The sequence below is a fragment of the Garra rufa genome, chromosome 24, assembly GCF_049309525.1.
Source record: "Garra rufa chromosome 24, GarRuf1.0, whole genome shotgun sequence".
NCBI classification, from domain to species: domain Eukaryota; kingdom Metazoa; phylum Chordata; class Actinopteri; order Cypriniformes; family Cyprinidae; genus Garra; species Garra rufa.
In genome coordinates, this window is record NC_133384.1 from 28,697,984 (window position 1) to 28,725,572 (window position 27,589).

General features: G+C 33.2%; 2 protein-coding genes across 2 annotated transcripts in view; both read right to left on the reverse strand.

The window, feature by feature from the left end:
* LOC141300269 (putative ferric-chelate reductase 1) overlaps positions 1 to 10,758 on the reverse strand; it is a 16,975-nt gene extending 6,217 nt beyond the window's left edge. The window contains exons 1-10 of the mRNA XM_073830590.1: positions 10,749 to 10,758; positions 9,503 to 9,697; positions 7,037 to 7,173; positions 5,603 to 5,700; positions 5,420 to 5,516; positions 5,144 to 5,335; positions 3,255 to 3,356; positions 3,026 to 3,173; positions 1,790 to 1,903; positions 1,558 to 1,717 (exon numbers count right to left, since the gene is read on the reverse strand). Of these exons, the coding sequence (XP_073686691.1) occupies positions 1,558 to 1,717; positions 1,790 to 1,903; positions 3,026 to 3,173; positions 3,255 to 3,356; positions 5,144 to 5,335; positions 5,420 to 5,516; positions 5,603 to 5,700; positions 7,037 to 7,173; positions 9,503 to 9,697; positions 10,749 to 10,758 (1,253 nt within the window). The remainder of the gene's footprint in view (positions 1 to 1,557; positions 1,718 to 1,789; positions 1,904 to 3,025; positions 3,174 to 3,254; positions 3,357 to 5,143; positions 5,336 to 5,419; positions 5,517 to 5,602; positions 5,701 to 7,036; positions 7,174 to 9,502; positions 9,698 to 10,748) is intronic.
* A 458-nt stretch (positions 10,759 to 11,216) lies between these two features.
* Positions 11,217 to 27,589, reverse strand: part of LOC141300938 (glycogen debranching enzyme-like) — a 36,565-nt gene continuing 20,192 nt past the window's right edge. Inside the window, 18 exon segments of the mRNA XM_073831221.1 lie at positions 11,217 to 11,844; positions 11,936 to 12,069; positions 15,961 to 16,048; positions 16,233 to 16,330; positions 16,410 to 16,621; positions 18,583 to 18,695; positions 18,872 to 19,007; positions 19,086 to 19,203; positions 21,066 to 21,291; positions 21,363 to 21,465; positions 23,129 to 23,304; positions 23,732 to 23,865; positions 24,005 to 24,141; positions 24,227 to 24,357; positions 24,507 to 24,641; positions 26,496 to 26,608; positions 26,873 to 26,997; positions 27,179 to 27,329. Of these exon segments, the coding sequence (XP_073687322.1) occupies positions 11,727 to 11,844; positions 11,936 to 12,069; positions 15,961 to 16,048; positions 16,233 to 16,330; positions 16,410 to 16,621; positions 18,583 to 18,695; positions 18,872 to 19,007; positions 19,086 to 19,203; positions 21,066 to 21,291; positions 21,363 to 21,465; positions 23,129 to 23,304; positions 23,732 to 23,865; positions 24,005 to 24,141; positions 24,227 to 24,357; positions 24,507 to 24,641; positions 26,496 to 26,608; positions 26,873 to 26,997; positions 27,179 to 27,329 (2,448 nt within the window). The 3' untranslated portion in view covers positions 11,217 to 11,726.

Below are 27,589 nucleotides of genomic sequence, written 5' to 3' on the forward strand. Positions count from 1 at the left end.
CTTATAGAAATGCTGTGCAAAAGTATTATTGGGCTGTAATCTGTTAAACGTTATACAATGCAATTAAGATTAGTTGATAAGTTAAGTGATGTTCACACACCGCAACTAACTTCATATCTTATCTTGCTCATACCAACTCCATGCATACTTATACCTAGAAAGCATTTATCAAAGAAATTTTCCCACTGTCATGCTGATGAAACATATGTCAACATGACACTTACAAATCAGCTCACAAGCTAGATAAACTAGCCTCATTGACAGGCCTCTGGCTTTGTTTAGAATAGATGTGCATTATTTTCTAAGAATTCAACGGCCTGTCGTCAATTATTCCTTTCTTATTTAATTTTGATTATCTTAATTTTGACCACTGTCTGTGAGCCCACAGTGACAGCTTTTAACAATTGTTAAGGGAGTTTGAAAATGTAATAATGATTTAATACAACAGTTCACTAAAAAGTTAATATTAAGTGACTTACATTGTCTGACTATAACTCTACGGCCTGATTTTACGGTTTTATCAATGAAAATAGTTCCAAATAAAGCAGCTCAGCCGCTGCGCATCTCTCAAAGCAAACACGGTGGTGTTTTATGGCAAGCCGTTTTAGCCTTAAATATACTGTGTTACACGTCATAAATGCATTTTAGTAACAGTTCAATTAGAGAGCTCAATAATCTAATTCCTCCTAGTAACAATCCCAATTAGAGAGCTCTTTAAATCATTTTTTACTAGTAAGAATTCCATTTAGAGAGCTGTCTAATTCAATTGCTACTACTAAGAACTGAATTAGAGGGCTCTTTAATTCAGTTACAGAGCTCTGCAATTAAACATCTTTAATGTGTTTTTTACTAATACAAATTGAATTGTAGAGCTCTGTAACTGCATTTTTACTAGTAATAATTAAATTAGAGAGCTCTCTAATTGGAATTCTTACTAGAAAAAACTGAATTAGAGAACACTAATTGGAATTATTACTACTAAAAATTGATTCAGAGAGCTCTCTAATTGTAATTGTTACTATTAAGAATTGAATTAGAGAGCTCTGTAATTGGAATTGTTACTGGAAAAAGTTGATTTAGAGAGCTCTAATTGGAATTGTTACTAGTAAGAATTTAATTGTAGAGCTCTGTAATTAAAAATGAATGGAAGTCAATGGAGACATATGACTAATAAAAGGTTAATTAGTAGAGCTATCTAATTGGAATTGTTATTAGTAAGAATTTAATTAGAGAGCTATCTAATTGGCATTGTTACTAGTAAAAATTGAATTATAGAGCTCTTTAATTGAACTGTTACTAGTAAAAATGCAATTACGATAAGTAACGCTTAGTATATTTTAGGGTAAAATGGCTTGCCATAGTGTTTCATTCAGGAATAAGTGCGTTTTAAACAAATCTAGTGATTCATGGTTATCCATTCATAAAGACAGTCACTTGTTCAAACAAATCAATTGACTTGCCGCCACCTGCTGGTGGATTTAGTTTAATTGTAACAAATAATTCCAGTGATTTAAAACATTTAATATTTCTGTATTCCAAATTTTATATTTAAAGTCAGTTTGAAAGATCTGTGCAGTGTGAGGAAACAGACTGCAACTTACCATAAACCAGAAATCTTTGCCAAAGCAGCCGTGGTCCTTGGCAACTCCCTTTAAATAGCGTGCTATGAGCATCCCTATACTGCCCGTGGTCATCCAAGCAATTAACATAAGGCAACCTGGAGCAGATCAGTATCATTAGGACCACATTAACATTTATGTGATGCTCTAATCTGAAATGATGTACTCACCGTGAGCTTTAACAATGGCTGGGAATTCTTCAGCACTTGTGATGGTCTGGCTTGGGTCCAGTAAATTAGCCTTGGAGCTACTGACATATTTATTTGTGTGGATCTGGATGTTGCCTACGAATGATCCAAAAAAAGATTCTGTCATTATTTACTTAAGCTGTTGAACTTTTTCTTCCAGAAATTACAAAGGGAGATGTTTTTAAGAATGTTCATGCTGGCTCTTTGGCATACATTGAAAGGATATAGTAACTAGGGAAAGTGAAGCTTAAAAGGCACTATAAAATTAGCTTGAAAGGGCTTTTACTTTCTGTTCACTAGATAAGGCATCTGAAGCCAATTGATAGATTTCTTTGAGGAATTTTATTATTATTTACTGACAATCTTACCTTCTGTATGTTTAAACTTTTAAAGCATACTGCTAAACATCTTAATATGCATTTTATTGAAGAATGAAAGATAGAAGAATAGATTAATATAGAAAAAAAGTCTGTAGCACTTTATTCCATAGTCCTGTTTCACACATACATGATGTACTTTATTATTTATTATTATTACTTTTACAATTACAATAACTGGGTAATAACTAGGTACTAACCTTGAACCTACACTTAAACTTAACCTTCCCATGTAGATGAATACACCAAATACAAATTAAATAAAAATGAAAGCATTACATTAATGTTGTCATTGTTTACTAAAACGTAAACTATAAAATTAGTTTTTATCACAGAAATAAAATAAAATAATACAAATAAAATAAAATGTTGCCTTGGCACCTAACTAAATAATAAAAAATGTATTACTTTATTTTATCACAGAAATTAATTTAAAATTAACTTTTAATTAAATTAACTGAATAAATATTCTGTTACAATGAATTAAGTATACTAAAACTATTAAAAGTATTTTTTATAACTGAAATAAGGCTACAAAACACAATTAAATTTTATTACAGAAAATAAAATAAAATAAAATGTTGCCTTGGCACCTAACAATTGAATAAAAAAAAGAATTACTAAAACTATTAAATACATTTTTATTAAAGAAATAATAAAAAAAATACTGTCTTGGAACCTAACCGAATTATAACATTTTATTTTATTATTCTATTTTATTACAGAAATTAATTTAACTAAAATAAAATGTTGCCTTGGCACTTAATTGAATTAAGAATCACTATTACTAAAATGAAAACTGAAACAAAAATAAAACACATATAGACACACAACCACAGACCTTGACTGGTGGAGGGTCCAGCAGCGATCATGAGGTAGTACTCGCTGGTAGACGTTGCTCTACTTCCCGTGCTAATGGCATTACGGGAAGTAAAAGAACAATTTATATTTCCATTTGTCAACGCTGTACTGATTCCAGTCACATTCCCCTGTAAACAAGTTGAATATGTGTGAGTGACAACATCAAATCACATAACAGTTACAAATGGTAGCACACTAGAGAAATGTACCAGTGGGAGAATAGTTGGAGCTGTTTTTCCTGTGGAAAAAGCATATTGCACTTGGAGATTGCCGCTGCTGTCCTTACCACAGATGTAGATGTCATCATTACCCTGAAAATACAAACAAAACATGCTATTTAAAACCATATGAAAATAATGATGTCTCATTGTTCCTGGAAAAACAAATCACATACAGTCAAGCCGAAATTATTCATACCACTGGCAAATTCTGATTTAAAGTTATTTTTATTCAATCAGAAAGGTTTTTTTTTTTTTTGACTGGAAATTATCTCCTAAAAGATAAGAGGATGTACAAGAGGCATCATTGTGGAAAAAATATTTCTCAGCTTTTGTTTACATTTGAACAAAAAGTGGCATGTCCAAAATTATTCATACCCTTTGCAAACTGTCACAGTCTATGGGAAAATCCAAAGTTCTGTACCATTCCAGATAGTCCAAGCTGTTCTAAAGCATCCTAATTACCCTGATTCGTTTTAATCAACTCAACAGGTGAAAAACAGAAGCTCTCTGCTGTTGGTTTGTGGACAGTCATGGCTAAGACAAAGGAGCTCACTGGGGACCTGCGGCTGCGCATTGTGGCTGCTCACAAGTCAGGAAACCGCTATAAGACCATATCTAAATGTTTTGAAGTTTCAGTGGCTACAGTGCAAATTAAAAAATACAATACGTTCCGCACAGAAAAATCTCAGGAAGCCAAAAGTGACACCTGTGCTGGCCAGGAGGATAGTGAGAGGGGTCAAAAAGAATCCAAGGATCACCACCAAGGCCATCCTGATGAATCTGGGCTCTGCTGGTGGCAACATCTCAAGGCAGACAGTCCAACGGACACTGCACACCGCTGGGTTCCAGGGATGCAGACCAAGGAGGACACGAAAGCCTGCTTGGCCTTTGCAAATGCTCATCTGGACAAAGAAGAAGACTTCTGGTCTTCCGTTTTATGGTCAGATGAAACAAAAATTGAATTGTTTGGCCACAATGATGTAGCCTTCATTTGGCGTACAAAAGGAGAAGCCTTCAACCCTAAGAACACCATCCCCACTGTCAAACATGGTGGTGGGAACCTAATGTTTTGGGGGTGTTTTTCAGCCGGTGGACCAGGGAACCTAATCACAGTAAACAACACCATGAAAAAGGAGCAATACATCAAAATTCTCAACAACAACATCAGGCAGTCTGCAGAGAAACTTGGCCTTGGGCACCAGTGGACATTTCAGCACGACAACGACCCAAAACACACAGCAAAAGTGGTGAAGAAATGGTTAGCAGACAAAAACATTAATATTTTGCAGTGACCCAGCCAGAATCCTGACTTAAATCCAATTGAGAATCTGTAGAAGGAGCTAAAGATCAGGGTGATGCAAGGAGACCCTCCAACCTGAAAGAGTTGGAGCTCATCGCTAAAGATGAATGGGCAAAAATACCAGTGGAGACATGCAAAAAGCTGGTCAGCAATTATAGAAAGTGTTTGATTGCTGTAAAAGCCAAAAAGGCTTTTCTACTGATTATTGGGAAGGGTATGAATAATATTTGACATGCCACTTTTTGTTTAAATGTAAATAAAAGGTGAGAAATATTTTTTCCATTATGATGCCTCTTGTACATCGTCTTAATATCTTTTGGGTGAAGCCTGTGTCATTTCTGGTCAAAAAAACTTGCTGGTTGAATAAAAGTGACTTTAAGTCAGAATTTGCCAGGGGTATGGATAATTTCGGGCTTGATTGTATTAGGTTTGCAGATGTTTTTGTGGAATGCATAATTAGAGATAGGGCTCCAAATAAGACTGAGCTCATTTCAGCAGATGTAGATGTAGTTTTTGTAGGTTTGTATATACAATATTGCTAGACAAATAAAGAAGAAAATGCCTGCTGATATCTCACCATTTCTTGGTCATCTGAAAACCCAATGGCAACGTATCCATCAGCTTGCCCGAATATTTCGATCCTCCTTTCTGATTGGTTAGATGATGTCTGAACTGCCATAAAGTAACAGCCTGAGTTGACACTTGGGTCACAGTTGCTGGGCTGACTGAAGCAGACTTTGGTTTTCCCACAATCGGAATTTGATGGAACCTGAAATGAACAGAACAATTGCTGCAGAATATAAAACAACATACAGTACAAAGAGATTAGGCTTAAAACAAAAGCTAGACTTACAGTCGGGGCTACGGTTGCAGGAGAATTTCCTGTATATGTCACAGTAGAGCTCTTGACACCAACCCAAAAGGTAGCCTTTGTACTCACAAATGTTGCTCTAAAATAAAACCCCATTCCATTACAAATTACACCGGGAAATAAATAAAATTGAAAAAAAGTGCAAGAATACATATAAAAAATTACCTGAATTCTATATCGCCAAGCGCTCCAGATGTAGGAGCTATCCAATTTGCTTGAACTGAACTTTTTGTACTGCTTGATGTGTGAGAGACTGCTCTACTCTAAAATATAAAAATAAATAATAATATAATATTAAAAGCTGATATCATATTACAGATAATTTGCCAATCTATTTTCAATAATAATAATAATACAAATGGCTATCAATAAATGCCATCCCTTACAAGCTTATAAGTAAAATAAATATGAAAGAATATATATATAAATGCAAACACATACATACAGAGGGCCCTATGCATTCTGTTTTTTTCCCTCCAAAATTCTGCTTTATTATTCATCTTTATTTTCAAATTAATTTTTTCGCGTTTTAATTTTTCTAGATTCTATTTTAATGGTTGCATAAAAAATATTACAAATAATAAATATCAAAAAGCATATGTAAAGTGCAAAAGTTTAACAAAAATATTTAAGGCCATATTTATTTATTTTACTCAAATTCAGTTTTATTTTTATATAAAAAATTCCATTTTAAGGGTTTCAAGAAATTTTAATAATCAAAAGCATCTCTAATTATTTTATACAAAATTATTTAATATTTTATTTAATTATTTAAGTTTTTTCAGAACTACTGTGTTGTGTATTTGGGTCAAAGACGAAAAAGGGTTTAAGCATAAAAACAATAAGTGTAATATTGCTTTCAATTGTTTTTTTGTTTTTTTTAAATATGTATATTAAAAGGATTTCTGTTTAATTGATTTAATTAATTTACAACAAATATAAATTCTTGACATATTAAAAGACTATTACTTCAGCCCCAAATAATAATTAGCTGTAATTCTCCATTTTTTAAATTTGCCACTATCCTAGGTTTTGCCAATTTGTCATTTAAGAATTTTTACATAAATATTGTTACACTGAATGACAAAGTAACATTATTTCAACTCAATTTTGACATTTTATTCTCCAAAAATGCATTTTAAACCTTAAAAGTAGACACTTTACTTACATTTAATGTGCTTTGTATGGACATAAAATCACTTCTGTAAATTTCTTTTGACTTGCGACATATTAACGTCTTTGGCCCATTTACATTTTTCTGGTAAATAAATTCTGATAAATAATTTATCTGGTAATTTTACCTTTACAATTAATTTTAATTGCCATTTTATTAGTACTAGTAGTAGAACTATCATTGTATTAAGTAACATATTTCTGGCAAAGTTTCCTCAAATTAAACAGAACTCTTTTGACCGGTTGCTTGAAAGACCTTTGTGACGATAGTTTTTCTCAAAAGAATTGATCAAATTCTTCCTGTGAAAATTATAGGGCCCTAAGTGTACCACTTTATCTGTATATAAAATAGCACAATATAATATAATATATATTTGTCTGTTTCTTAAGGACTGAAAGCTATGTAAATAATGTAGATAAACTCACAGCTGCTCCACTGCAGGAAAGGAGCTGCGCAGCACTGCTCATGACAGTAAAAGTGCCGATGGGAGTAGTTGTTCCGACTTGACGTGCTTGTAACATAAACCCTTTAAACTGATTCGACGATTGTCCATTTAGCGATACTAAGAAAGAAGAAAAGGTTAATTTAAACTTCTTACTTAAATACAGTCACTGATATAACACATAAACTGTAAGTGTGTGGCTGTCATATGATGTCCAGCTGTAAACAACATTTCACTGATTACTGTCAATAGTGACTCAACATAATCTGTGTAAAACACATACAGGAGATTGCAATTCATACATAGTATTGTGTAGTGTAGTAGTCTCAGAGCTGAGTAAATTACTTACAAATTGTAGTCTGATTGCAAATTACATGACAGAAACTGTAGTTAGTATTAGTAACGTAACCCATTACATTTCATATTTTAGGTAATGCAATCAGACTACTTTTAGATTACTTTTGACCCAACTTGTTTATTACACTGATTAAATTAGAGTAATCTTAAAATATCATTTGTTGTTGTTTACAACATGAAGTGCTTTAAACATTATATTACATCAAGGTTTTCAAGAGTGGGGTTTGTAAAGGAATAAAAGCAAATAATTAATTAAATCCTAAAATGTAACAATTTAGATAAATCCTTTTGAAATAACGTCAAAGTAAAACAGTTACTAAAAAAATTTAAGTAATTTATTTGTTTATCTGCATGTCATGTGACCATTAACCAACATTAGAAAAGTATTCATACCCTTTTCTGGGACACTTGAAATTGAGCTCAGGAGCATTCATATTGCTTCTAGATGTTACTACACTTCGAGTGGAGTTAAACTGTGGCAAATTCATTTGAATGAGTTTGATTTAGAAAGGCACACACCTCTCAGAAAAGGTCTAACAGCTGAAAATGCATATCAGAGCAAAAACCAAGGCCTGAGGTCAAGATAACTGCCTGTAGAGCAAGATTTGCAAATTTGGCAAATTTATTAAAAATAAAACACTGAAGTAAGTACATTGCATAAGTATTCATATCCTTAACTCAGTACATAGTTGAAGCACCTTTACAGCGTCAAGTCTTTTTGGGTATGATGTGACAAGCTTTGCACATCTGCATTTGGCGATTATCTGCCATTCTTTGCCTCACCTTTTCACCTCTCAAGCTCTGTCAGCTTGGATGGGGGCTGGCAGACATTTTCTAGAGTCCTAGTTGTTCCACTCGTCTTCCATTATGGATAATGGAGGCTACATGCTTCTGTGACCCTTAAATGCAGCAGATTTTTTTCTGAACTCTTCCCTAGATCATTGCCTTAACGCAAGTCTGTCACTGAGCTCTACAGGCAGTTATCTTGACCTCAGGACTTGGTTTTTGCTCTGATATGCATTTTCAGCTGTTAGACCTTTTCTGAGAGGTGTGTGCCTTTCTAAATCAAACTCATTCAAATGAATTTGCCACAGTTGAACTCCACTAGAAGTGTAGTAACATCTAGAAGCAATATGAATGCTCCTGAGCTAAATTTCGAGTGTCCCAGAAAAGGGTGAATACTTATGCAACGGGATCTTTTCAGTTTTTTATTTCTAATAAATTTGGATAGTTGTTACAAACCTGTTTTGTGCATTGTCATTATGGTGTATGAGATGTAGATTTATGTGGGGAAAAAAGTAATTTAAAGCAGTTTAACATAATGCTGCAACAAAACAAAATGTGAAAAAAATTAAAGGGGTATGAATACTTTTGCAAGGCACTGTATATATCATAAATGCATTATACACTACATTTAATAACAGTAACAGCACTTTTTAAATATGATATAGTGAGCATTTCTAACATATGGTATACATTTGATATTTCGAAATGTTAGTTAAATATAGTACTGTACTGTATAATAACAATAAAATAATAAGTCTCACTTTGTGACCATTAATGCATTAACATTAAGTAACAATATGATTTTTTTTTACATCATGTTAAGTTAACACAATCAAGCTTTATTGCAAAGTGTTACAATTTAAATGAACTTTTATTTATTTAATACTACATTCAGATTAATCAGCCAGGAAATTCAGTCTTTTTTTTTTCTTGTCTGTATTATATAACTAACCGCTCATGCAGAAAATCTGGGTTTCCTGCTAAACTATTTGCATTTTGTCTCTTAGCAGTCTCTTTAGTATTTATTAAGAATTTACAGCGTTTAGTACAATGGAAATGTAGCTAAATGTTTTAAAGTGTATAGCTAGTATAAACGTGTTCACGCAGACCTAATCAACTGATAGTCAACTGTTGTTAGGACCTTTTTTCCACACAACATTACGAAACTGTATTATATGAACTGCAACTTCATGAGGTAAAATAACTTTTATTCTCTAAGCAGCTATAAAATCTGTTTTCACAGCGTGTAAAATAAAAGCATATCATTAAGAATTAAAAGTAGGTGGCTGTAGGAGTAAAGCCTCACCTGTGATTTGATCTCCCTCTTTAAAAGTGGTCTTGTCCGCAGTAACGGTGAACGGAGAAGCGCTGGTCTGAGCGTTTGCCCCGTGACTAGGCATCATAGATTCACAAACTCCACCGACAACTCCATGACTGTAACAGTGCACGACCCCGACACAGCACAGAAGAATATACAGAAGCATCTGTGGGATTGTACAAGCTCACTATAAGTGACAAAACAATCGATATAGTAGCGATATTAATGAAGAGTGACAGGGAAGTAAAGTAAGAAGTCGAAAAGTCTTGTTAAAAACAACCTTTCGATGAATGCTCCCGCTACTTGTGTGTGTTTGTGTTTTGGTCTGAAACTATGTGTGCGCGCTTAAGATTCCATTCTTCGAAGTAAATAGTATTGTCATTGTGGGCGTGGTTTACCTGAACAGGTAACTCATGGTGTAAGGCAACAGTGTGATCATGAGATCCCGTGACGCACTATTTATATGAAAAGCTTAATGATGTCAGCTTTTTTTTTTTTAATTTAAACAAAGTAGACCTGTCAATACAAAATTGTCTTACCTGCTGCTTTTTAATGAAAACGTGTTAAACATCTTTTAAGGTGGGAAACTCACAAACTTCGATCTGTCTAAACTAAATGTATTTTTGTATAAAAGACTGTATTTGAGGTCCATTTATATATATATATATATATATATATATATATATATATATATATATATATGCAAAAGAAGCACAATCCATTCTGTTCAAAAGTTTTCACCCCTTGGCTCTTAATGCATTGTGTTTGAACCTTTTGTAGTTGTTACATATGAGTCCATCAGTGTTAAAAGATGGATCTCAAAATCATACAGTAATTGTTGAAAAGCTTTCAAGTATACAAAAATGCTGGAAAACCAAACAATTAGTGGGATCTGAATGATTTTTCTGAAGAACAGCAGGCAGTCCAGCTGTTCAGAACAAACAAGGGACTCTATCACTAAACAAAGAAACACAGCTGTGGATCATTCAGGTAACACAGTATTAAGAATCAAGTGTATGTAAACTTTTAAACGGGGTAATTTTTATAAATTCAGCTATTACTTTCTCTTGTGGACTAAACATCTTTTGTGTGAAATGTCTTATACAGGTCAGTACTAAATAAACACTAACATGCATTTTGTATATTCCCTCTTATTATGGTAAAATAATTAGCATTTTGCAGATTCTGGATCTAAGGGCGACCCAGGAAACTGAAATCACATCTGCCTTTTTACTATCAGCCATGCTGAATAGCAAGAAATGTGAAGAAAAATCAAGGCATTAAATGACAACACTACATTAGTCAATGTTTGAAGTGGATCACAAAAGTTGTCCTAAGACAAGAACAGGTATTGTTTTGGTTTTAGGACAACTTTGATGAAAGGTTTTGATCCACTTTGAAAGTTGACTACTGTATACCAATTACCAAAGTGAGTTAATTACACTAAACAAAAATAACAAAGATAAATAAATAAATGCAGGGCATCTCTGTAAGGCATGACTGGTACTAAAATATGTACGTCATCAAACCTAGTTTGTTTTGTCAAGTAAATTTATGAAGGCAGAACAATGAGCTTTTGTTGCCCATGGGCAGACAAGGAAGCAAACATGACTCGGCAAAAAACAAAGGCCGCCCATATCTGTTTGTAATCACTATAAGATGTTGTAATGTAAATTTAGAGAATTAAATATAGGACACCAAATGTTTTTAAAGGTAAGGATTCTATTCTTTGTCTTGAGAGAGCATTAGTACTTTAATAATCACAAGTGAGCATTAAACGTTTTCTTAAAGGGATAGTTCAGCCAAAAATGAAAACTCACCCTCATATCGTTCCTTCATTCATCTGCAGAACACAAAATTAAAATATTTTTGATGAAATTCAAGAGCTTTCTGACTCTTTGAGGGCCAGAAAAGTAGTAAGGACTCTTGGATTTCATCAAAAATGTCTTAATTAGTGTTCTGAAGATGAATGAAGGTCCTATGGGTCCTTAACGACATGAAGATGAGTAATTAATGACAGAATGTAAATTTTTGCATGAACTAGCTAGCACAATCAAAAGATAAAGTGTCTTTCTTTTCTACCAAACACTAAAACATCTCAGAGAGTAGCAGCACATATTTGTGTCTGCACAAGGTTGTGAATGTAAAACATTGTCCTGTGAACTTCTCAGGCAGGTGGCAAGGAGTATATGAGAGCTTGTCCTTGATATACTCATAAATCATACAGGGCCTCCAGAACAGTGGCGACAGACCAAGCTTGTGTTTCACAACTGAACGGGCAGTATTGTCCGTTTTCATTGGTCAGTTCAGGCAAACCCTTCCAAGGTGATCTAGATCAAAGAGAACATAACCTGTAGAATCAAATCATTCCACCGTTTTGAAAGAATACATGTTTTTGTATTATTGTGTGCTCTGTAATACCTTTCTAAATGGGTATAGAGTCTAGACAGAACATTCTTCACCAGGTACATGCTTTCGTTATACTTCTCCTGGCCCATTTTCTTAGCGAAATAAAGTTTGGCTCGTAAAAAGTATCCAACCGGCCACAGCCATTCCTGTAAATGATTGATGAAATGTGTCTAGTTTAGAAAACCAATGATATTTCTAACATCTGAAACTATTTATACTTGTTAAAGGGATAGTTCATCCCAAAATCAAAATTGTCATCATTTGCTTGTTCCAAACCTGTTTCTTTTTTCTGTTAAACGTAAAAAAGGAAATACTATGCTCCCTTTTACAACATGTACACTATCAGTCAGAAGTTCTTGAACAGTCAGATTTTTAAAGTGCCCCTATTATGCCTTTTCAAATATGATATTTCATGTAGTGTGTCATGTAGCTGTATGTGAACATAAACTATCTGCAAAGTTGTGACGCCGACAGTGCACTATAAATAAAGTTTTTGTCTAACAAAAAAAAGAGTCGGCTCACATTCGCCTAAACGAGTCGTCAGCAATTCGAATCTTTTTTCTGTAACGGCCACACGTCACGAGCTACAATTTGCGTAATGTCCGCCCACATTCAATTTCGCGAACAACTTGCCCGCCCACAAACAGTAGGCCTACCATTTTCAAGTGGATTACATCATGTCAAGAAGACGCCCTGCGCTGTGACAGCCTGTGAGAGTGAATTTGTTTTATATGCCCTTCCGAAAGATGAAACTATCAAGAATGAGTGGTTAACATTAATTTTTTCAACACCTCAGCAGTCCAATGCCAATCTTGTGTTCGCGTCATTTTACTGATGACTGCTTTTCCAATCTTGGGGAGTAACGTTACAACGCGAGATTCACCAAACGCTTGGTTTTAAAAAATGGATCAGTGCCCAGTTTATTTGGACCGGCTTGCTCCTCTGAACTTCTACCTGTAAGTATGATTAATAATTGTATTTTCTAGCGATCGTTCAAAATACGTCTTTGTGTACGTTATGGTGTGTAACAACCCCGCACATGTCTTAGTAACCGGCTAACTTGCGTTTCTGTAGTTCTGTTGTTCAGCTGTGAGTGCAATGTAGTCTAAAAAGTCTTGTGATTGATGCAGCTTGACTGTCTGTCTGCCTTATTAGTTTAAGTAATGATAATGATAAACGATGGCTTAACGCAGTGTTATGGATTGTACAGTGTTGAAGTTCACAACGTAGAGATGTGTCCGGTTCGCTTACAAAAGCAAATTGTAACATATGACACCCACTGAGAAACGTCCTGCTCCGGTCGTGCTTGCAAAACAGTTTCTTGTCGATGTGACACTTCAACAGTTTCATCGTCAGACTCCGGCTCGAATTGATAGGGTAAAATCGAGGCTATCTTTTCTATGCATTAACAGGTCTCCGCAGCTGTCATTCAGTTATGCCAATAGGCGTTTCGTTTTTGCGCTGTAGCGGTAGACCAATCCAGAAGGACTGCACCATCTGACCAATCACAGCGGTGAGGGCTCACTGAAAGGAGGGGTTTAGAGAGACTGATTCTTCGAACTGCTTCAAACGAGTCGTTTACGAATCATTTAGAAACGGGTTAAAAATAAATCTAATTTTAGAGAAAACTAAAGTGTTTTTTGAACTTGCATACATGTAAACCTGTTTTAAGAGACTATTACAACAATATTAACTACCTTTAAAATGGCATAATAGGGGCACTTTAATGTTTTGGTTTTTTTCTCTTCTGCTCACCAAGCCTGCATTTATTTGATTCAAAGTACACCAAAACAGAAAAGTGTTAAATAATTTTTACTATTTAAAAATAACTGTTTTCTATCTAAATATATTTTAAAATGTAATTTATTCCTGTGATTTCAAAGCTGAATTTTTAGCATTACTCCAGTCACATGATCCTTCAGAAAGCATTCTAATATTCTGATTTGCTGCTCAAAAAACATTGAATATTATTAATATTATGTTCAAAACAGCGGAGTGGAATTGTTCAGTTTTTTTGATGAGTAGTAAGTTCAGAAGAACAGCCTTTATCTGAAACAGATATCTTTTGTAACATTATAAATGTGTTTATCACCACATTTGATCAATTTAAACCATCCTTGTTAAATAAAATTATTAATTGCCCCCCCCCCCCAAATACAGTATATGTACTCCAAGCTTTTGAATGGTATAGTGTATAACGTTACATTAATGCTGATCTTTGAATATTTCTATTCATCAAAAAAATCCTGAAAAATGTACTCACCTGTTTTACATATTGATGATAATAATAATAATAATAATAATAATAATAATAATAATAATAATAATAATAATGAAATGTTTTTGAACAGCAAATCAGCATATTCAAATGATTTTTGAAGGATCATGTGACACTGAAGACTGAAGTAGTGATACTGAAAATTTAGCTTTGATCTCAGGAATGAATCACATTTTAAAATACATTAAAAAAGAAAGCATATATTTTACACCATAAGAATATTTTACAAAATCACTGCTTTTGCTTCATTTCAGATCAAATAAATGCAGGCTTAGTGAGCAGAATTCTTAAAAAAAAAAAAAAAAATCTTACTGTTCAAAACTTTTGACTGGTATTGTAATATTGGTCTTGAGTGTCCCCAGAATGCGTCTGTAAAGTTTCAAATAAGAATACCCCACAGATAATTTATTATAACATCTGGAAAATGTCATTTTTGGCTGTCTAAAAAAAGAGCTGTTTTATTGTGTATCACTTTAAATGCAAATGAGCTGCATATTCCCACTCCATTTTCAGAAGAGGGTGTAGTGTATATATCTCTGCTTTGCATACCTATAGCGAAGTTGGTAGAAACAAAATGAGTGAGAGCGAAAGAACCGGTTGTTGAGCTATACATATGGGAAGAGAAACACTGAAAGTGGGATGAAACAGCGTAATGATAGCTACATGTTAGCTACAGTGGCCGTGGGTGGGGCCTAAACAATTTGAGAATCAAAATTGCGTGTCTAATGAGACTGGTTTGGTTTAATGGGGTTTAAAAAATAAGGTGGTTGTGTTCACACACTGCCAACATACATTTATGTCCAAACACCATGTAAAAGTTGCTATAGAAAAAATACTATGGATGTCCATGGGGACCAGAAACCATCTGGTTACCCACATTTTTCAAAATATATTCTTTGGGGTTGAGCAGATGAAAGAAATTCACAGGTTTGGAACAACTTGAGGGTGAATATGACGGATTTTTCCATTTATGGGCAAACTATCCATTTAAAGGGACTTGTATGGCGTAGTATAACATAAACAATGTCTCTCACTGAAATATGTAGCAGAATACCCATAAGTTATTTAAAAAGTCCACATCGTTTTATATACATTTTTGACTATGGGGGGTGCCATTTGCTATTTTTACCGGAACACAACTCAGAAAATAAAATACTGATACGATAAAAAGTTGAAATGAATGTGATGATGCCTGTGTGTAGAGGAATAAAAAGACCCACGTCTTTGTTCTCCCCACTTAAGCCCTGATGCCTCTGAGGCTTTTAGTTCACCACAGCTACTAGAAGAGCTTACAAATGGCAGAGACGAGAAACGCTAGATGCCATCCTGGCAGGATCTAAACATGCAGCAACTGAAGGAGTTTCTCCGCACGGATTTCACTCGATATCCGTAAGCGTTTAGACTCCTTGTGGGGAAAATCATTGGTAAAACAATTGGTTTTACCACCCTACGCTTATATCCATTGCCACCTGTAAGCTCTTTCAGTAGCTGTGGTCATTGTATCAGTATTTTGTTTTCTGGACTGTGTTGCGGTAAAAAATAGCAACAGGTAGAGGCAGAAGCTCACAGAGTGCAACCATTTCATGCCATAATATGGCTCCCCACAGTCCAAAATATGTATAAAACGATGTGGATTTTTTAAATAACGTAAATCCTTCATGGGTTTTCCACAAATTTTTTTTGAGACATAATTTCCATTATATTAAGCCATACATGTCCTAATACCCAGGGTTCCCTTTTAAAATGTATGAAAACATACAGGTCCTTGGTGATAGTTGAATCCTTTCGCACAGTTGTAGTCATCATTATCCAGGGCGTTGTCATAAATACCGCAGTATACCAGATCACTGTTGAGCAAATACAGACACACCAGCATCAGAGATTTCCACACACTAATGACTTCACCGATACTCTTGTTCTGGACTAAACTACGTATACAACCATGTCCAGTCAGCCAGACAAAAGAGTGCACTTTTAACACAAGTGGCTGCTTATCCAAGTGGCAGACAGCAGGTGTTGTTTTCTACTCACTCTGGATCCAGCGTTTTTATTCCCAGAGGGCCGAGCAGCTTCTTTTCTACCATCTCTAAAGCCTTCCATGCTCTTTGCACTGTAAACAACTCTGGTGCCTAGCGAATACAAAGGACTGTATAAGAGAACAGCCCCATAAACTCTTGGAAATAATCTTTTATAAGCGCTTGGACTTACCACCACCATGGCGATGGTGAAGTTTGGCCTGAGCTGGTAGTCACACCAGGGGCTTGAGGCCCCGTAACTGTCTTTGTAAATGCATTTCTTGTGGACCAGATCTGGGTGTAGCTCATTTGGGTCTGCAGGGTCATCTGAGACGTAGAAAAAACGCTCAAAATTTTTCTGGATCCTTTGATTCCAGTCTTTGTAGGACACAGACTGTTCTGTTCCTGGAAAAATAACAGTGTAATGGTTATTATTAATCTTTAAATTACATGGAAAATAATCAACATGCTGACAGATGAATTTAGAGTATCGTAAGAGTGAACTGTGATACTACTAAAGGTGTGTCTTTTCAACAAGACAGGAGTGTTTGGACTCAAAACTGAGCCGATGTAGCAAGATTCATACACACGCCACAAAAATGTTGCTCTGGTAGTAGTTTTAACCTTTTTTTTTCAAAGTCAAATAAAATTAATTAGTGATACTTTATGTAAAATACAGCACTAATTAAAACAAAATAAAATACAAAATAAATTAACAAAAACAAAACAAGATAAAACTAACAAAATAAAACAATGTAAAGAAAACTAAATAAGGTAAGATAAAACAAAATAAAAAAACTAAAATAAGATACGTTAAAACAAGCTAAATATAATAAAATAAAATAAGACAAAATAAAACAAAACACAAAATGAAATGACAAAAACAAAATAAGATAAAATAAAACAAAAACAACAAAATAAAAAAATAAGATAAATAACTAAATAAAAAAAATAAGATAAGATCAAATAAAACAAACACAAAATAAAACTAAACTACAAAGATTAAAAAAAAAAAAAAAAAAATAAGAACAACAAAATAATATAAAACAAACTAAAACAAAAAAAAAAATCAAAATAAGATAAAATAAAACAAGCAAAAGACCAAATAAAATAAAACAAAACACAAAATAAAATAACAAAAACAAAATAAGATAAAATAAAACAAGCAAAAGACCAAATAAAACAAAACAAAACACAAAATAAAATAACAAAAACAAAATAATCAAATAAAAGATCAAATAAAACAACACTAAACAAAATAGGATAAAACAAAATAAAATACAACTAAAAATTAAATAAAACTAAATAATATACAATGAAAAATAAAACAAGCAAATTAAGATCAAATAAAACAAACACAAAATAAAAAATAAAACAAAACAAAAAAATAAAAACAAAACAATAAAATAAAATAATAATCTAAACAAAATAAGATAAGATAAAACAAACAAAATAAAACTATGTAAAGAAAACTAAATAAGGGAAGATAAAACAAAATTAAAAAAACTAAAATAAGATGAGTTAAAACAAGCTAAATATAATGAAATAAAATATGACAAAATAAAACAAAACACAAAATAAAATAATAAAAACAAAATAAGATCAAATAGAACTAAAATAAAATAAAAACAATAAAATAACAAAGTAAAAAATAAGATAAATAACTAAATAAAACAAAATAAGATAAGATCAAATAAAACAAACACAAAATAAAAATAAAAATAAACTACAAAGATTTAACAAATTTTAAAAAAGTAAAACAAAAAATAAGAACAACAAAATAAGATTAAACAAACTAAAACAAAATAAGATCAGATCAAACAAGCAAAAGACCAAATAAAATAAAACAAAACACAAAATAAAATAACAAAAACAATATAAGATAAAATAAAACAACACTAAACTAAACAGGATAAAACAAAATACAACTAAAAATGAACTAAATATACAATGAAAAATAAAACAAGCAAAATAAGATCAAATAAAACAATCACATAATAAAATAAAAAACAAAAAATAAAAACAAAACCATAAAATAATAATCTAAACAAATTAAGATAAAACAAACAAAATAAGATAAAAATAATAATAAAGAAAACTAAATAAGATAAGATAAAACCTAAACTCAAAATAAAATAAAACAAATCTAAAAAACTAAATAAAAACAAACAAAAGATAAAATAAACAAACTTTCTGTAAAACTAAACTAAACAAAAAAAAAAATAGTAAATATTAATAAATATGAGTAACATTACTTATAATTACTGATAAAATATTTAACTACTGGCATCTTATTTTGTAACAAACAAAAACAAATAAACATTGACAGTTTTATTGAGAATGAGACTGTGTTAAAGAGGATGTACCATCTCTGTGTATTGTAACAGAGGAATATGGGAAATTTCCGTTGTCATTCATCGTCATCAGCCAGCGCACCGCTGACTTACAGAGACCCACAATCTCCACTGCAGAGCCGTCCCTGCACATAAACACAACACAATCATCCATTTGACATACTGAGGACTGGTTTATCCAGGCTCAAAGCTACTCAATCTCAGTGTTTCACATTGAAAGAGTTCTTTTGTGCTAAATGCACAGTGGAGTATTATTACATGGGTTTAGCATGACAGGTATGTTAGCGGTAAGTTATGGTACCTGGGTGTGGCTGGAAAACCTCTATTATGGGCTTTGTCGCTCTCTCCCATTTTATCCATCCACGTCCCACAGTTGAAGCGATTTCCACCGTAAACAAACCCCGTCTCAGGATTTACTTTGGTCTCCACATTAAAGCCTATGGGACAGGACAATAGGAAAAGCAAGGTATGGTTTGCGACAGACACGGAAAAAGAGTTCCGAGAAAATGACTCACCTTCATCTCGCATGTTGTGGTCGATCTGTGGACCTGCGTTTCTCTCTCTGAACTCTATTCCCTGCATGTGACGCTGCATAGCCTCTTGAATAACCACATATAACGGCTGGTCGTGAACCTGATACATTTTAAAAGAACAGTCAAAATGAACAAAAACATATATTTGTGCATTGTGCCTTATAAAAAGCTCTATAAAAGCAGCATGAAGGTGGTCTAAATATTTATTAAATTATTTAATACTAAAAATCATCATAAAAAATCATTACTGGTATCTTATTTTGAAAAATAAATGAAATAAAATAAAAAATAAATAAATTACTGGAACCTTAGTTTGTAATAATACAAAAATAAAATATAGTAAATTAATGAATTACTGATACCTTTTTTAGTAATAAGATAAAATGAAATACTTGATTACTGGTACCTTATTTTGTAATAAAAATACATAAATAAAATAATTAATTATTGGTACCTTATTTTGAAAAATAAATAAAATACAGTAAATTAATCATATTCTATTACTGGTACCTTATTTTGAAAAATAAATAAATTAAATTAAATAAATATATTAAATTTCTGGTACCCTATTCTGTAATAATAATAGAAATAAAATAAAATACAATAAAATAAAATATTTAATTACTGGTACCTTATTTTGTAATAATACAAAAAATAAAATAATTAATTACTGTTACCTTATTTTGTAATAAAAATACATAAATAAAATAATTAATTATTGGTACCTTATTTTGAAAAATAAATAAAATACAATAAATTAATCATATTCTATTACTGGTACCTTATTTTGAAAAATAAATTTAATTAAATGAATATATTAAATTTCTGGTACCCTATTCTGTAATAATAATAGAAATAAAATACAATAAAATAAAATAAAATATTTTATTTACCTTACTTTGTAATAATACAAAATAACATACAATAAAATAATTAATTATTGGTACCTTATTTTGCAATAATATAAAACAACACATTAAATATAATATTTAATTAATGGTACCTTATTATGTAATAATACAAAAATAAAAGAAAATATAATATAATATTTTATTAATAGTACCTTATTTAATTTTGTAATAAAAAAATAAAATTAAAATAATTAATTACTGGTACCTTATTCCATAATAAAAATACAAAAAAAATCTATTACTGATACCACTTTGTAATTAAAAAAAAAAAAATAATACACAATAAAATGAATAAATGACATTTTGGAGTTTCAATATAGCACTTTTTAATATGAGGACTGGGGCTGTTAAGCTCCAAAATAACAAAAAGCTCCATAAAAAGCAGCATATAGGTAGTATAAATAAGTAATTTAATAAAATAATCCTACAAAACATTAAACATTGCTGGTACCATTAAATAAAAAATAAATAAAATAAAATAATAAATAAAATAGCTGTTACGCTCCAAAATGACAAAAAGTTCCACAAAAAGCAGCGTCAAGGTGGTCCAAATAATCACATAATAGTGTAGTGTGATGAACTGAATGATATTCACTAAAAATCTGGTCTTAGATATCCTTGGTACATTAATTAGCCACTTAAATAGTATTTCAATGGTGCTTTTGTGTCCTTTTGGAAGTCTAAAAGCTCCAGTGCCCATTCATTGCAATTGCATGCACAAAAAAACAATCAGTGAACAATATCTAAAAACATAAGCCTGCATTTATTATGAACCATGAAATATTACATATAGTATATGAGCAAAATCTCATTATAAGATAAGATGCAACTCAATGCTAAAGTAATAAGCAACAGTGAAACAAAATCTTATAAATGAAATATTTATTTATTCCATTGATTAATATGTTAGATGTTATATCCAAGTTTGATCAATTAAATAAATAAATATTGTTTTAAAAAAAGTACGTCCCCTTACTAAATCATATAAGCAGGGCAGTTCATTGTACTGTATGTATTGTAAGCAGTCAGAGATTGTTTCCATTCTTCTTACCACTGTCCCCAGGGGCTGTGCCTCAGAATCATCAGTGGGATACATACGTGACACAGGGCACATAAGAATATCTGTGCCATTGGGCACGATATTACAGTAGTCCTGGATACACTGAAGCCACCACCATACTGCATCACGGCAGTTATAACGGGCTGCGACACCTTGACCCAGCAGATTTGGGATCAGACCGTGGCGCATCGTGCCAGAAAAGGCCAAGATGATATTTCTGTCAGAACAACATCAGATTAGACGATGATCTCAGAGTCATCGGTATTCATTCTAAAATTAGACACTCACCTGGCCTCCAGGTACCTCCCTGTCAAAAGCATGAGACCGCGCAGCGCTATAAAAGTGTCTCGCCCCCAGCAGCGGAAAATTCCAGTGGAGAAATGCGGAAGACCTGCATAGGTCAACAAAAAATGTTCACATTGAAAAGTATACAATATGTGGAAGTGTATGAACTGGAACATGAAATAGTATTTATCACAATACAACTTAAAGGCATAGTTTACTCAAAAATTAAAATTACCCAATGATTTACTCACCCTCAAGCTTTTCTAGGTGTATATGACTTTTGTCTATCAGACAAATACAATGCAACTTATATTTAAAATGTCCTGGCTCTTCCAAGCTTTATAATGGCAGTGAATGGCTGTTGAGATTTTAAAGTCCAATAAAGTGCATCCCATCCATCCATCCATCATAAAAAGTGCTCCACGTGGCTCTGGGGGATTAACAAAGGCAATCTGTTTATTAAATTAAATTAAATTAAATTAAATTAAATTAAATTACTTGTACCTTATTTTATAATAAAAATAAAATAGTTACTGGTACCTTATTTTATAATATAAAATAAAATAATTACTGGTACCTTATTTTGTAATAAAAAAAAATAAAACAAAAAAAATGACATTCTGGAGTTTTCAATAAAGCATTTTTTAGACTAGGGCTGTTAAGCTCCAAAATAACAAAAAGGATTTCACCTGGTTTCAGATACTGGTTTTCCTTTGCTGTAAAGAAAACTATTTTTCTATTTTCCAGCGATATCATATACTATTTGAACTGAACTGACGATGATATCACTGAATTCATTGATGAACTGCCTTTAACTGAAAATTGATTATCTACAATAATGCATTACTTACACACTATTGTTCTGTTTAAATACTGTGCAGTTGCTTTGACACAATCTGTATTGTTACAAGCGCTATATAAATAAAGGTGACTTGACTTGACTTGACTTTCTTACACAAATGCATTGATTCACTTCAGAAGGCCTTTATTAACACCCTGGAGTTGTGAGGAACACTTTTTATGATGGATGGATGCACTTTATTGCACTTCAAAATCTCAACACCCATTCAAAGCCATTATAAGGCTTGGAAGTGCCAGGACATTTTTTAAATACAGATTTATTTATTTTTTTACATAAACGCATCGATTCACTTCAGAAGGCCTTTATTAACCCCCTGAACCCATATGGAACACTTTTTATGATGGATGTATACACTTTTTGGGGCTTCAAAATCTCAACACACATTCACTGCCATTACAAAGCTTCAAAGTGCCAGCACATTTTTTTAAATAAAGATTATTTTCTTACACAAACGCATCGATTCGCTTCAGAAGGCCTTTATGAACCCCCTGAAGCCATGTGGAGCACTTTTTATATGAATAGATGCATTTGATTGGACTTCACAATCTCAACAGCCATTCACGGCCATAATAAAGCTTAGAAGACCAGGATATTTTTAATTTAACTCAGATTGTTTTTGTCTGAAAGAAGAAAGTCATAACCATCTAGGATTGAGGGAGAGTAAATCATGGAGTAATTTTTTGGGTGAATTATCCCTTTAAGCAGCATAAAGCATGTCAATATGGTAGTATATGCGTAAATTTTAAGGCACGACAACACTTTTAGACAATATGCACCTGGGGCCCTGCCTAGTGTCAACGAGGTAGTTTTTTTTTCTCTGTAATTTAAAGCATTAAATTAAATATAAAAAAAAACAGTCATGTCAATCTAATTATTTGCAGTAGATGAAACGATGTATGAATCCTACCTGCAGCAAGAGAAACGCAACACTGCTCCTCTTGTTTGGTCACATTGTTGAGCCGGACTGGAACATCCTCCAGTTCAGGGGAGAGGGGTGGCAGGGCAGGGACACGACCCACCCCACACATCTGAACTGACCCCAGGGCCAGCTGCTTAACCAGGGTCGACCCATTCTGAACAAAGCTGGAATCCATTGCAAGGACAAATGTGACCAAGGACCACAAAACCAGTCACAAGCTTAATTTTTTTTCAAATTGAGAGATAAATAAGCTGAATAAATCCATTGATATGGTTTGTTAGTATAGGATAACATTTGCCCGAGATACAACTATTTGAAAATCTGGAATCTGAGGGTGCAATAAAAATCTAAATATTGAGAAAATCGCCTTTAAAGTTGTCCAAATTAAGTTCTTATTAGCATATTACTATTAAAAATTAGGTTTTGATATATTTACGATAGGAAATTTACAAAATATCATAATGATTTTTGGCATCAAAAAAAGAAAATCGATAATTTTGACCCATACAATGTTTTGTTGGCTATTAGTACAAATATACCCTGTTCTACTTAAGACTGGTTTTGTAGTCCAGGGTCACAAATATTACTAACCTGGACATCTGGCTGAAAACAGCATCTACAGCTGTGGCGTACGCCCCGACAATAATTGCATCAAAATAAGAAGGCACTAAGTAACGTGGGATATGCTTGAGGTATGTAAATACAGCGCTGAACCACTTTCCAACCTATGAAAAATACAAAAAAATAATTTAGACAAGAAGTATGCCACAACAAATTGCCTAAAACATTTTAGTTTTACAGTCACCTGCCAAAATTAATTATTTTACCTCCCAAACATCATTAAAATCATATTTCTTTTCTTACCTCCCGCAGAGCTCCACCCTTATTTATCAGGTGAGAACTCACATACTCGATCATCCAGTCACCGTGTCTAAGATTGTCACAGAACGGATGTCCGAGGTCATTTTTGGGCCGAATCTCAGACAACACAGACACAAAACCTGTAAGTGATAAAAGCATGAGGTTTATACAGTCACATAACTACCGTGACCCGAAACCAATCCTGTTACTTATGTATTTTGGTACCTTGTAGGCCTCCATACTTTAGTGGCATCCAAGATGGTATATTGTAGCAGCCACCGCCATCTTCCTGTTCCTCCGCATCACAGCGGAATAACAACACGTTCAGCTCAGCCAGAGTCAGTTTGGACATTAAACTGCCACACAATTTAAAACAACAGAAAGCAAATAAACGAATGCATATCATTATGATTAAAGAAACTGTTAAAAGGCACATATTTTGCTTTTTAAACAAATGAATGCCTGTGAATTGAATTTGAACATGATTGGGGTAAAAATGACTCACAAGTCTAGAGCTATTTTCAGGATGCCAGGGACATTGCTGTCAGTCAGACTGCCAGATTTATACAGCCGGTTAAACTGTGATAGCTGAGTTCGCAGGTAGCCGACCATTTTCTGAGAGTTTGGATCGAGACTCACCCTGTGAGTCATGTTGAAATGAATGAATTAATGTTCATTTAAAAGGAACAGTTTGCTCAAAAACTCAATTTATTTGTGCCCATGTGGTTTTAAACAAACAAATGCTATTATTTTTCCAAGGAACACACACAAAAAGTTAGATTTTCCCAGCTTTCAAGCTCCAAAAAAGTAGAAGGAGCAATATACAGTTGCAATTGAAATTATTCAACCCACTTGACCTGCAACACATTTTGCGGCATTTTTTTTTTTTTTTTTTGTGTGAAAAAAATTCAACCAAGGCATCAGTAAACTATTAGAAAAATTTATTAATACACATCTGAGTAATTCTGAGAACGCAAGTCGATGAATAATGAAAAAAAAAAATGAATAGGCTCAAAATATCGGCATGCCCATATGCTCAAAGTTATTCAACCCCCAAAAGTCAAATTTGGTGCTGAATCTTTTATTCTTTAAAACCACCAATAAACACTGCTTTGAAGTGCTTAGAAGCTTCTGTCATCTCTCTACTGCAATCTTGGCCCATTGGAAAAAGCTTTCAGACCACTGATAATCTTTGGTTTTCACTTTGCCACTGCTTTCTTCAAATTCAACCAAATATTTTTAATGAGAATAAAATCCGGAGACTAAACAGACCACTCAAGAACATTCTAAGACTGAACCAAGCATAAGTAGATTTGGATGTATACTTTGGGATTATTATCCTACAGGAAGGTCCTTAGCTTTATTAGCTTCAGTCTTTGCACCAAAGGCATCACAATTCTTGCCAAAGTGGTCCTTCTAATGGTCATGATTTCTACTTCCTGCAACAGTAAAACAGATCTTCCAGAACTCCATAGGTCTATCTAAATGAATGATGCTTTAACATGAAGGCCATACTTGTCTGGTGTTCTTCTTCTTATACACTGCATTGAAATGTTTTTCCTCCTTTCGTTTGGTCATCTTGCAAAACTTTGGCTGTACATTGCAAGTTTTTCTCAGTTGCTCTGATCAAACATTTTGTGAAATTGTGCTTTTTTGTTCAACACCCTCAAGGGAACTCCAACTTCGACTTCAGCACATGCATGGGCTAAATATCCATATGTATAACACCTCCAGCTAATTCTGTTTTTAATAGCATTTGTAAAGCCGTAAGCATTAAGTCAATTTTGCTCCCTACCATTAAATAAGTGACTAAAAAACAGCAATACTGAATACGGGTTGAATATTTCTGACACAGCTGTGTTGTTTAAAAAAAATCCTATAACTCAAAAACATTACATAATGTATTGGCATTACCAATTTTAATATGCCTGTCAACTGTTATAGACGCATTTTTAGGAAGTTCTGGATTTTCAGAAAAGTTTGTATTTGCAAAATACTGCAGTAATTTCGATTCCAACTGTATAACCACCATAAAAGTGGTCTAAATGATTTGTTCTCTTGTCCTTTTTGGAGCTTTTTAGAGAAATGTTTCTTGAAAATATTTTTGTATTTGTGTGTTCGGTGAAAGAAATTAGAAAATGTTCCTTTTATGCAAGACTTGGTCACCATGATTATATTATCTTGACATTACATTTTTGTTGGTTTGTTTGTGGTCAAACACCTTGCCAGCTTCTGTGGCTATTTTCATTTTCATGACAGTAAAGGTGGCAAAATATTTACTTTAACATATTTTTGGGGTATTTAAAAAAATAGTTGACATATGGGTGAGTAAATGTTGTAAAACATTATAGCAATAAAATATAAATAAATACACACAAAAACACACACATTTGTAAGTTTCAGCCATGAATAATTGAATAAATGGCAAATAATTACAGTGAAACCCTTTATATAAGACTGCATTATATAGGATTCATTTTATTTGTTTGTTTACCTGAATGCAATTACACTACCAGGTGTGAGCTTTTCAAACAAAATCTCTTCAACAAACTCACTGCGGCCCTTTGTGGTGGCATCTCCCTGTTTTACGATTTCACTGTCCTTTAACTGAAAACAAAAACATGTGTTCTATTCAGGCCTACATCAAAAGGGGCAAACTCTACACTCGAGTACAGTAGTCAAGTAACTATACACTAAGCCAACAAACTTCCAGTAAAAGGGCATGCCAACAAATACCCAGAATACCAACAGAACAGGTTCTCTGCTAGCCTTTTCCTTGTCCGATGACAGCATTATAGATATAAATGTGATCCTGGCAGCCCTCCGCTTCATTTCACAGCGCAGCTGCTACCCACACTAGTGTCATGTTACCTGGATGTGTTCGCGGATCTCGACTGTGTAGTTCGGCATGCCGTTGATAAACCTCTCATCTTTCACGTATGACTCAGCGTTTCTCTCTACAGTGCGTGCTTCTAAAATCACCTCCTCGATTTTACCTGTGCAATGAGATGGCAGATAAGAAAAAACATGTCTATCTGGTATATAAATACTGCTGATTCATAAGTAGAGAAAATAAAATCTCAAACTACATCATGTGCTATACATTAAATATGACAGAAGAGTTTGATTTCAACAACTGGAAAGTGCATTCAGCACTAAAAGTGTTTGCATTTGTACCTGGGATGTACATGGGAGACAGATGTTCTTGATATTCGTGTGTTTCTGGGTTTTTAAAGGCTGTGCGAGAGACAGTCACAACAGATTGATGTGTGCTGGGACAATGTCTGGTCACAGCCACAGTGTCTTCATCCAGTTGATCTACATAAACCTGCGACACGCAATATGAACACATATAAAGACACAGACAGTCATGTACACATAGTACTGGTGGTGGTGTAGTCAAGTGGTGACTGGTTTAAACTCTAGTAAACACTTCACAGTTCCATAGCACAAAACCAGTTACAAGTAGCATGGGTATTTTTGTAGCAAGAGCCAAAAATACATTGTAAAATGATTGATTTTTCTGTTATGCCATAAATCATCAGGATATTAAGTAAAGGTTATGTTCCATTAAGATATTTTGTAAAT